We start from the raw sequence: 12,500 nt of genomic DNA on the forward strand, positions 1-12,500 counted from the left end.
GCTGTGTTTACGCTGGGTTTACGCTGGGTTTATGGTGGGTTTACGCTGGGTTTACGCTGGGTTTACGGTGGGTTTACGCTGGGTTTATGGTGGGTTTACGCTGGGTTTACGCTGGGTTTACGGTGGTTTACGCTGTGTTTACGGTGGGTTTACGCTGTGTTTATGGTGTGTTTACACTGTGTCTAAGCAGTTATCAAATACAGTACAGATAGGACGGCCATTTTTTTTCCCTGTGAATAAAACATTATAGCCAGTGGTGCAGCCTAGAAGAGACATCTAAAGGAAAAGACAAGAAAATGAACCTCGAAGGACAAAAAAGGTTACACCCCATGTTTCCAACATCTGAAAGCACCCCAGGAATCAGGGACAACTTTACAAATGCAAATATGGGGAATTCCTGAGACTGGTGGGTGGTATTTTATTTTAATTTTTGACAACAACAATAGCTACACGCCGTTAGCTAGTCTCTTCCCCTCCTCTCCTCGACATACCCTCCCTCCCTCCCCTTAGTGCTCAAGCGTGTGGTTAGACGCAGAGTTCTTACCAGCCTTGGCACCATGCCCGGCCCCTTCAGCTAAGCTTGCTGGGTAGCCCTGTAGCTCTGTGACTCCATTATAGTTCTAATTCAATGATACTTCTGTGCATGTGCCAGCGTAAAACCAGAGAACTGTTCTACAGACACGAGGAAGCCAAACCTACCTGCGCTGTAGCCATGGCCATAGCCGTTAACGCCATACACGCTGCCAAAGCCTGAGGACAAGACCAGTTACATTACTCCACATAGGAAATCATCTAAAATGATCATGTTCCTGAAAAACACTATATAAGGTAATGTACTGTACAGGAAACAACAAAACAAAACAAACAAAAAAAGAAAACAAACAAAAACAAGATACAGCATATCCACAGTAAACTGCTGAGCTAAATGGTGATGTCTGTGTGGCTTGTAGCGTATGTAACTATAGCTGCCATGAAAAACAAAACACACAAAAAAACAAACAACCAAAACCAAAACAACAATTAGACAATGAAGAGCTTATCTTACTCAGACGCATACACACACGCACATGCACAGATCACAGGTTCTGGTGGTAAAGGGTCATGTTTCCTGACATGCCAGTAAAGCAACCCCTGGATAACCACTCTGACCAGAATCATATCCTGTCAACTCTCAGCAAAACTACAAGTTTTGCAAGTCAAATGATAAATATACAGCTGATGAAGGACCACTGTCGGAAACATCCTGGTTTTCTTTATATATATATTCTTTCTTAAAATGCAGAGAAATCTGGTGATCTGGTCTATAGACCTAAAAGGGGCCATGAAGAATAGAATCAAAAACATACAGTTGTGAAAGTTTCTGTCACCGGTCTGCTTACCCAGTTTCCCTGCTTGTGGATATGCAGCTGGGCCAAGTCCTATAGCAAAGCACACAGATCACTTCATCCCACGTTCATTTCATCAGAGCATGACAGAATAAAACACCCCTGGCACGATCAAGACACCTTCTCTGCAGGCATTTACCCGAGTAACACAATGACTCATCAGCTAGCTCTAAACATGCTGCAGGACCCGTTGGTCTCGGGCAGGAGGCACTCACCTGCTCCATAGCCGTTAGCCAGTCCTGCTGCAGGATAGCCAGCCGCACCCAGGCCGTAACCTGTCAAACACAACCACGCTCTCTGTAAAACACACTGGGATTGTGGGAAAATTAAAGGATGAAGCATGCCACTCATTCAGTGCTGTGATTGGCTGGGAGCTAGGTGGTATAATCATAAAGGATGGCTCATGGTGTACTGAGGGTATATTACCATATCCAACACTTTCCCCCAAACTTAATCAACCTGAAACCATAAAACTGTGAACACAATCTACAAATCAACCCTTAACTAAGCATCCACCAAATGACGTAGATCATTGATGGTAAATGACCATTGTGGTTATATCATCTACACTTTCCCAAGCATCACACGTCTTCAAACAGGTGGTGAAAACAGCCTATGGAACAAAAATGAACACATAAATAAATAAACAGGCATAGAAATAAATCGCATGACCCACTATTAAAATTGTACGCACATCAGTGACATCAGGCAAAAATGGCTCACATATGTGAACTGAAAAGTTTCAAGCACAAAGAAAATCAGGTTTCGTCAGTGTGTCACATTCAACAGAGGGCGGTGATGGTGGAGTTTGAAAGCTGTGGGTGGAGAACGTTTTCACAGATGCGTGGGTTAGCAGGTGGTGCTGCAGCTGACTGCAGTAGACTTGGGTTGCAGGGTGGAATTTTTTCACATCTAAATTCTTTATCACACTCAAGTATTATATGTCAGAGATACGCCAAAACTGTGAGGAACTCACAAAAATGATTTAGGATGTTAAAAATCCCACCCTGTGTCTGTCATGCGTTTGGCCATACAGGCATGGACATGCTCGACATGTGAACTTTACCAGTCCTGGCTGGTTTGTGGGCCTTGGCTCCTCCTACACCATAAGGATCAACAATTACTTCAAAAACCCACCACCTGCGCCAATCACACATCATCCACCAAACTAAAGAGAAGCATTGTGTGTTGCATTCAAAGTCCTCAGTGTTGAACTGAACTCTTATAGAGTTTGGAGGAGCAACAGTTTACAGCACAGGGTAAGCTGAAACTCAAAGTATTAAAGTAGGAGGGATTTCAACACTGCAGGGGGTAATTCAACACCATAAGAAGTAACTCAATGCTTGTGGTTTTACCACATACAGAAGTTGTTCCCATCTTTGTGTCTCTTCTGCTCAATATCACCTGCCCCAGGCGCACTGTTTGTCGAGGCCCTGTCCTCGCTGGTTCAGGAGTATGAGAGCAGAACTAACGTTCTGCACCTTCTCCTGGACTGCAGAAAGAAACTACTGGTGCATGGGCCACAGCACAGGGTGACGTTCACCTGTACAGGTTGGGCCACGGTACAGGGTGACGTTCACCTGTACAGGTTGGGCCACGGCACAGGGTGACGTTCACCTGTACAGGTTGGGCCACGGCACAGGGTGACGTTCACCTGTACAGGTTGGGCCACGGCACAGGGTGACGTTCACCTGTACAGGTTGGGCCACAGCAAGGGGTGACGTTCACCTGTACAGGTTGGGCCACGGCACAGGGTAACGTTCACCTGTACAGGTTGGGCCACGGCACAGGGTGACGTTTACTTGTACAGGTTGGGCCACAGCAAGCGGTGACGTTCACCTGTACAGGTTGGGCCACAGCACAGAGTGGCGTTCACCTATACAGGGTTCTGTTTACCTTTAGCACCTGACACTCCCGCTGGCCCTGGTCAATAACCTAAAAAGCAGAGCACTGGTGACTACATGCTCGTTGGCAGAAAGAAAGTGTTTTATTCCTTCAGTTTAACGTGCTCATTTGCCTGTTTGCCATCATTTCTTTACTACAGATAATGATGGAAGGATGGAGTAACACTGTGGTGAAGGTTTAGAATTGCTTATATTTCTTCTGCTCCTAGATGAAACAGACTGCTGTACTAATCACTGAGTAGCGACAGAAACACAAGGTTTAAGTGACAGGCATAGATAAAGTTCTGGTGCATTACTCTGATAAGTCCAGCTCCATTAGCTACTCCTGCCCCTGGTCTGTACCTTGTCAGACCACATCTAGTCGTTGCTATACAGGCCAACAGCACTTCCATTCTGCTATAGCTGTCCTCAGGATACAGGTAGTGAAATGCTAAAATATGCATTTAAATATACATATTTAAATATGTATTTACGAAATGCAAACAAAAGTGCACGCAAGGCAGCTGCAGGGCACACACATGCAAATTTACCAGTGCCTCAAATTTACCACTGCCTCAAATTTACAGACCACAGTGCTGGTGTCTAATGAGCCAAAGCCACATCCATAAACAGTGAAGCCAGTCAGAGGAGTTTTACCTTCCTGTCCATTGGCTACCACTGGCCCAGGATACAAACCTATCGGCCAAAACAACAGTTACTATATATAAACGTGCGTGGAATTTGATGTCAATAATTTCTCTGCACCATATAATTTACTTTAGAGGTCTTTCCACCGAACAGCACGCTGAAAAGACCACACACTCACTGGTCAGTTCAGCTAAAGCAGAGAGCCAAAGAGCTTCAGTTCTGTAGGAAATTGGCATGTTATGACAGAACACATACAGAGCCCAGAGGTTTACTATTGCTCCGGGCACCTTGTCCACTGGGTGGGAATGTTTGCATGGGAAAGGCAAGTGATCCATCGCCAAACATGCACTGTTCTCTCTCTCCATGACTTCTGTACACCAAACTGTAAATTGTGATGTTATGAGGAGGCAGGGTTTGGATGTTCTAAACAGACACTCCGTGAAGCAAACAGTGACGCTTGGGAAGCTTTTGTGCAAATGTCGCGTGAGCAAGTATATCACCAAACATGCTCCCTTCTGTTCTGTCATGGATTTTGTAAATCACGCAATGCAAATTTAGACCATGAGAATGCAAACCCCCTCAGACACTATTCGGCCCCTCCTGGAAGCATAAGAAAGCAGCACAGAAAGGCAGAATTAACCCATTATTTCTTTTCCGTCCCTGTCCAACAGGACGTACTCCTCCAACACTGTTACCTACAGACAGACGTGCATCAACCAACACACAAACACACACGCACACACAAACCATTGAAATGCTCAAGGCTGACTGACTGCTGAGCTTGCTGACAAGACAAACATCAGGACAACCTCAATGCAGCAGATAACTCCAGAAGCCAAAGATCCCAATGATAGTAATGCAAACTAGATACATAATGATGACTCAGACATATCAAACACAGTCAAAAAATAAAGAAAACAATGGACAAAGATAAAACAAAAACTCATAAAGCAAACACTAAACACAAAACAAGCAAGCATCACTGCCAAAGACAGCACATGTGGAGAGTGTACAGCTGCAGTTTTAAAACAGGAAACACATGCATCACTGGAAAACCTGCAGACAAGAAACACAGATACCAGACACAAGGTTCTGCTCATATAAAAACAAACTCTCACAAAGCAAAATGAGACTCGGATCAAACCGAGTGACTGATCACCCTGAACATGGGTTCTGTTTCCTTCACCATCTGGTTCAACCAGAATTCTGATGACTTGATCCTAATTGGCCAAGATTTATTATTAGTTATTGGTGATGTGATCTTGGTAGGGCTATTGGTGATGTGATCTTTGCTTTGCATGTGCTGTTAATTATAAGTTTTTCTGTTTTTCAAAAATATTAAAATTGGGCCAAGCCCTCCATCTTAAAATAGCAGGTCTATAAAACTTTGTGTAGATGTTCCATTGTTCAGATTAAGCGACACAAAGAATGGGTTACTTAACCTGAGTGACCAGCCCATGAATGTCACTGGGTTCCCTGATGGCAATGAAACTGAACCTCTGCAGCATGTTAGACCATTAGTGTGACTGATAAATCCAACGTAAAGGCTTCCGAGGTCCTCCAAGATTTAGGAGGATAGACAGACACAGCCACCCACTCAACATTACATGATAAATTAAAAAAAGACATGCAAACATCCATAACCTAAACACAAGAACAGAAAATAAGGATTCCTGAAGACAGAATCGAAAACAATCCAGCACCCACAATCAAGAAACAGATGTGCTTCGTTCAGTGATGCAAAAATACATTCCAGTTTTTTCAGTTCTGTTTTTAACTAGAACTGAGGGACTAAACATTCTGGCTGCGAAGGGACAAAGACAAGACTTCAGCAGATAGTGAGGTCCGCAAGACCACGTAGACCTACCGACACCGGCCAGGACTGCAATCTGCACAGTAAAGAGACGAGAGACAAGAACCCCGTACAGTGAGGTCCGCAAGACCACGTAGACCTACCGACACCGGCCAGGACTGCAATCTGCACAGTAAAGAGACGAGAGACAAGAACCCCGGACAGTGAGGTCCGCAAGACCACGTAGACCTACCGACACCGGCCAGGACTGCAGGCGGAAGCAGGAAGCGCGGGGAAGAGTGCGCCATTGACGTCCTCTCCCCGAAACTCCACTCTCTCCGGCAACTTGACAGGGCACGGGTCTCCAACACCAGAGAACCACTAGGAAGGAGGAATTCTGGCCACGTAGTCAGTTCAAAGAGCTTCAGGACTTCTGAGGTGTCATGGGACTTATCGTTGCCAGACGCAGGAGAGGTTTAATGAATGCCAAGTAACGTGGTGAGGAGCAGAGCTGCCTATATGCGCTATACTGAAAAGGAGAAAAAAGAGAAACCGCAGATGGAAACCTGATGTGCATGTCAGAGTAAGGGGAGGTCAGAGGTGAAAGGTCACCATCGCGTGTAATCTGCACCATATCCTGTATGACACAATACGGATTCGTCTTTTCTGGTACTGATAAGAAGGTTTGATGCTCACCACAAACACAGCAAGATGCTTCAAATTATCAAGCCACACACGGAGAGAGAAAAAAACAGGTCTTTCACATTGCACCTGAAAATGTTTCAGTCAGTCAGTTCTCGCAATGTCCACAGACACACGCTCAGGGCTAGCAAAGGCTGACAACACACAAAAAGCCAAACATGCCATGCATACAAGAGTCACGTCAGACTGGACCCAGTCGCGCAGTGCTGCGATACATGTCCCATCACTGCGTGAGGGTAGAATGCTGTGATGGGTGTAGCATAAACACCAGAACGCAGTGACCCAACACTCTCCAACATCAGCGTTCTCCAACAAACACCATTTTAATGCTGGTTTTAGAATGTTTAAAAAATAACTGTGACCAGCCACAGTAGACCAATGTGAATGGAGGAGAGGCCTTTTAGAGACTTCTCCACATTCACACAGAAGTATAGCACGCCAGCACTGGTCTCTGTTGGACAATGCTGTGTCTGCTCAGTCCACGCTTGGAAGGAAGATCAAACACACACCACTTGTGTCTGTGATTAAAAGAACCATTATACACGTCTACTGCCAAAAACCAGAGACAAAAGGCAGAGCTAATACAAACAGGTCTGTTTCCATGCACCTGCAGATGAAAGCGTGGATCAGTAAGAAAATCCCTGTGATATGATCTAGAGTGGGAGGTGTGGCAAACAGACATAAACACAAGCGTTTGGTTAGGCTACGGGAGAATATTCATGCACAGGCCAACATCACAGGGACGGCGCCACAGACGCATCTCCAGGCGGAAGGCCTACACTCTCAGAGTGTACAGAAAAAACTTACAGAAAACGGGCACTTGATTCACAGAGGTAGGTCATTTTGTTCTGATGGATTAAATGGTCATGGAGTTGACAAAACGTGTTTCTGTTACCGGTCAAGTTTTCTTGGCAAACCGCTATTATGTTTATTATACTTACAACATCTTTGAAAGGTGTGGACACTCTTTTGCTATTTTTAGTATCCCCCCCCCCCCCAAAAAAAACAAAACAAAAAAACAAACAAACATTTGTTTCACATGAGTGACAGACTGACATTCTGCAAAGCAATTTCCACAATGTTATACTTCACTTTGAGAAGTCCGGACTTACTCCAGCCACATTCAGCACTATAACAGAGCAGGATATATTATTCCTGCAGTGAAGTCATAGCACAGTGGAATCCTGGCCTCACAATGTGGAATATTAAATATACAAAAAGGTTTTCAAATAGAAAGCATGAGACCTACAGGTTATACTTTGATTCGTGTAAAACTGAAACAGGAGAATGAATGTTTACATGATCTGTTGACAATCATGTGACTTGTCAGCTGACCACGTGGTCGAATGAGTGAAAGGAGAGGGACATTCACTGTGAGACATCGCAGTTAACCTACCACGTCCAGGGTATACACCAGCTCCGTAACCTAGCAACAAGATAGGAATGGGGCAAAGGTTAGTGAAAACAGAAATAGGTGTGTTTGTATTGTATCTCGCTCACATACACACAAATTCCTATCCAGACATCAACATCAACGTGTCAACTTTAGAACAACACCATGATATTTAATCATGGCCAGTAAAGAATATCGCACAGTCTATGTGATGTTTATCACAGTTTCTCTGATTAGATCAGACTTTGCCTGATCAATAGTCTAAGACAATTCTGCACTCTCATATACACAAAACTCACACAGTACACACACTGCAAAAAACATACACGAAATGAAACAACAACATCAGGAACAACTAAAGAGAAGACACACTCACCTGGCTGAAGTCCATAGCCATTAGTGTATCCTGGGGAAAAGGCACTAATGAACCAAACAGGCTAATCACACACAGCCTCAAGAACAGCTGTGAACACAGGACTCCCAGGAAACGAATGAAAGTTCAGGAAGTCACTCACCTCGTCCTCCCAGTCTTCCTACCTGGGGTGCCAGTCCAAGTGCCATGCCATTACTGAGACCCGGGCCCGCCCCCAGGCTCATTCCCAAACCAGTACCTAGAGCCCAGAGCATGCCCATCAGCGCACTCTCATACAAACACACAAACACAGCCGTGCTTGGCCCTTTGAGCCTTGATATGTGTCTTTACAGTGTAAACATATGCATGAATGGAAAGCGCATTAGAAAAAACGTTGGTGTGGTATAGACGCTGGGTGTCAAATGAAGCGTATGAGCCTCATGGATACTACCGTAGCCCGCCAGAGGAGTGCCGAACCCTTGTTTCACACCTCCTCTAGTACCCAAGGGCCTGTATCCTCCCGCTGAAAGAGAGCGACATCGTCTCACTCTGCTCACATTCATCCTCCACCAGCACTGTTATTAAAGTGAAATGATATGAACTCACCTCCCAGATAGCGGCCGGCTGTGAGGGACAGAGCACACAAGCGGTTATGGTTTACTGCATTTACTTGGAATGCACATCACAGTGTGCACAACAGGTTATGCAGAACACGTATGCAAACACTGCATACATATGTGAACCCAGACACACACACACGTGTACACACACAAACACATACACACACACACACACACACACACACACACGTGTACGGACACACACACACACACACACACACACACACACACACACACTTTCTCTCTCTCTTTCTCACACTGGGTAGTATGTATGCATCCAATCGTATATGTTGCTGTAAAATTATTGATGTGGTATGTTAAGGGACAGTCCGTATCTGATCTATATTGTAGTATGTTAAGTCATTTGACAGTCCGTATCTGATCTATATTGTAGTATGTTAAGTCATTTGACAGTCCGTATCTGATCTATATTGTAGTATGTCAAGTCACTTGACAGTCCGTATCTGATCTATATTGTAGTATATTAAGTCATTTGACAGTCCATATCTGATCTATGTTAAGTCATTTGACAGTCCATATCTGATCTATATTGTAGTATGTTAAGTCACTTGACAGTCTGTATCTGATCTATATTATAGTATTTCAAGTCACTTGTCAGTCTGTATCTGATCTATATTGTAGTATGTTAAGTCACTTGACAGTCCATATCTGATCTATATTGTAGTATGTTAAGTCACTTGACAGTCCGTATCTGATCTATATTGTAGTATGTTAAGTCACTTGACAGTCCATATCTGATCTATATTGTAGTATGTTAAGTCACTTGACAGTCCATATCTGATCTATATTGTAGTATGTTAAGTCACTTGACAGTCCGTATCTGATCTATATTATAGTATGTTAAGTCATTTGACAGTCCGTATCTGATCTATATTGTAGTATGTTAAGTCATTTGACAGTCCGTATCTGATCTATATTATAGTATGTTAAGTCATTTGACAGTCCATATCTGATCTATATTGTAGTATGTTAAGTCACTTGACAGTCCGTATCTGATCTATATTATAGTATGTTAAGTCATTTGACAGTCTGTATCTGATCTATGTCAGTTATTGTCAGCACAGGTCCTCATCTCCTCCACCCCCTTTAACTACCCCTAGTGGTAGAACAGGGAGTTGCTTACTGCCTGTCTTCCCTGCCTTTGCTCCACCGTAACCACGAGCTCCGAGGACACCAGCGCCTGGAGGGGAGACAAAGGGCAGAATTTATTAAAAAATGAAATATTAGAAAATATTTCCAACATTAAACTTAGCTCTGGAGTAAATACGGGTGTCGGATATCGCTGGGTCCCAAACCTCCAAGCTTTGCCCCGAGCCCAGTACCTCCGAGAGCTGCACCTGAGGGAACAGGAGCAAAAACCAATACCTAGGACCGGGTTCGGCTTCAGTCTGGGCTCAGGGTGGGATAATGAGGAAGAGAAGTGTTCTGGGCTACACAGTGAACTAATGCTGGGCTACTTAAAGATGGCACAGTTCATTACCTCGACTTGGTGCCAGTCTATCCAGGGTTCCACTCTGAGGTCTAACGCCTGGTTAAAAATGAATAAATCAATGAATGAATGAATGAATGAATGAATGAATTCATGTCCCAAAAAAAAAATCAAGGACAGAAAGACAGAGAGGGGTTGAGAAAAGGAGGGAGAGAAAGATGCAGAGAGTGAGAGAGAAAGAGAGAGAGAATGAGAAAGAGAGATGCAAGGGCCAGCCCTCTTAGAGGCAGCGTCACCTGTTCCGTGGAGAGCGCCAGGAACTGGGTGAGTGATTACATGTATTGGAGAACCAGTGGGTCCACTGGACACAATATGCTGCCTAATCCGCCCCTTAATAAGAAAGCTGTACAAGGCCTGGGAAGCAGTTACGCAGTACTGCGAATGTCAGCCCTTCTTATGACAGCTGTAGCCTGGGAGCAAGAGACGTTGATCTACGGTTCCCTGCGGTTTTCTCGCTTGTTTTAAATGGTGCATAGCTACACGTAAAATACGCATCCAGTGTATACAGTATTTTATTATTATTTTTTACGTCTTTGCCTCTCTCTTCTGGGTGTTTTAAGATGAAAGTAACGCAGTTGTCATGGCCACTAAAATATTATTGCTGGCGTAAAAAGCGATTCGCTGAGCGGACGTGATCGCTCCGGCTCGCAGAGTCAGCGCACAGCGGGACAGGCTCCTATTGACGCGCAGACGCACGTAGACAAACGGAGGCACCATGTGGGGGTTGCAAGTCTCCGCTCGCAGCTGGTCGTCAGATTTTCAGCGCCTACGCCAGGTGCGGGCCCCGGGCCCCGGGCTGGGACTTTCTGCCATAGCAGCAAGGCATAAATACGAGGCTCCTAAACTGCGGCTGCGCATGCGGTGACGTCCGCTGGATAGCGCCAAATGACGGAGCCGGTTACACGGCTCCGGTTTCACAGTGTCAAAACTTTACACAGAATCGTTAGGGTCAGCTCAAAAGGTGTCAAATTAATATTTTAGTTGATCAAATTATTAGATTATATATGATAAAACATATTGTGCTTAAAATGTAAAAACAAAACAAAACAAAACAAAAACACCCACCCCACCCCACCCCACCCCCACACACATACAAACAGATAAAATTAACCGTGACAATGGGCAAATTCTATAAAGAAACCACACTTAATTTTATCTGTTACGGTTCAATACATTTTGCTTAATATCACCATTGCTCATAATCTAAAATAACTGCATCTTTGGAACAATTACATATAATTATTCATTCATTATAATAATAATAATAATAATAATAATAATAATAATAATAATAATAATCACCATCATCATCATTATTATTATTATTATTATTATTATTATCCACCTATCATTATTATTATTATTATCATCACTATTATTATTATTGCTATTATTCTTTTTTTTACCTATTATTATTTACTTATTATTATTATTGTTATTATTATTATTGCTATTATTATTGTTATTATTTACCTATTATTATTATTATTGTTATTAGCTAGTACACAAGGCCAGGTAAAACGCACCCAGCCAGCGCAGTTCCTCTGTTCTCCCGCTGACCCCTGCTGTATCTCCTATTCTCCTTTTGATCTTCTCCTCCTTCAGCAAGGCGATGCTGAAATCTTTCACGAAGTCAGAGTGCGAATCCACACCCCTACCGCTAAATATCACCATACACAGGTTTGTGTGATGAACTTTATGCCAGTATATCATGATTACATCAAACCATGTCGACTAGTTCGAGATGACTTCTCAACCACTTCCCAGTGAGCTCACTCTAATGAAACTAAGTGCGCACTGACAAGTTTCTTATTAGTTTGGTTAAAATCATAAGATTTAGAGTGCAAGGGTCTAGCATCCACTGAAATGAGTAAGCCCAGGTCTGTTCATTCAAACATGGCCCCATCCATTGTTTTAAAGATAGATGTTATTCATATTTTTTTTTCTTTAATGGATTTCTTTAAACATAGGTTTAATGAAAACATGGTTTTAATGCAAATAACTTACTTTTATATCTTTGTAGTAGCTTCCCCAGTGTGGTTACTCGCAAATGCTTTTATATCTGCCTCAATGATAGTCTGCTTGAAAAAATAGTCTGCTGTTTTCATGCAAAATGTTAAATGTTAAATATTAAATCGCAAAGCAACATTATTTCAAGCCACTGAAAGCATTTCCACCCCAGTCCACCCCCTGATGACCTCCTCCTCACACTGTC

At 43.4% G+C, this 12,500-nt stretch overlaps 1 protein-coding gene across 6 annotated transcripts in view; it reads right to left on the reverse strand.

The window, feature by feature from the left end:
* The window catches only part of LOC113590055 (uncharacterized), a 16,596-nt gene that overhangs the window by 3,881 nt on the left and 215 nt on the right, over positions 1-12,500 (reverse strand). Inside the window, exons 2-14 of one of the 6 annotated variants that reach the window (XM_081711423.1) lie at positions 10,277-10,324; positions 10,092-10,133; positions 9,920-9,976; positions 8,762-8,779; positions 8,607-8,678; positions 8,319-8,414; positions 8,180-8,209; positions 7,807-7,836; positions 3,926-3,964; positions 2,452-2,484; positions 1,601-1,660; positions 1,380-1,418; positions 700-750 (exon numbers count right to left, since the gene is read on the reverse strand). In XM_081711423.1, the coding sequence (XP_081567549.1) occupies positions 700-750; positions 1,380-1,418; positions 1,601-1,660; positions 2,452-2,484; positions 3,926-3,964; positions 7,807-7,836; positions 8,180-8,209; positions 8,319-8,414; positions 8,607-8,678; positions 8,762-8,779; positions 9,920-9,976; positions 10,092-10,133; positions 10,277-10,324 (615 nt within the window). The remainder of the gene's footprint in view (positions 1-699; positions 751-1,379; positions 1,419-1,600; positions 1,661-2,451; positions 2,485-3,925; positions 3,965-7,806; positions 7,837-8,179; positions 8,210-8,318; positions 8,415-8,606; positions 8,679-8,761; positions 8,780-9,919; positions 9,977-10,091; positions 10,134-10,276; positions 10,325-12,500) is intronic. The other 5 variants (XM_081711424.1, XM_035528449.2, XM_035528440.2 and 2 more) reach the window with 5 other exon arrangements.

The sequence above is a fragment of the Electrophorus electricus genome, chromosome 3 (assembly GCF_041902795.1).
Source record: "Electrophorus electricus isolate QZ-2024a chromosome 3, ASM4190279v1, whole genome shotgun sequence".
Classification (NCBI taxonomy): Eukaryota; Metazoa; Chordata; class Actinopteri; order Gymnotiformes; family Gymnotidae; genus Electrophorus; species Electrophorus electricus.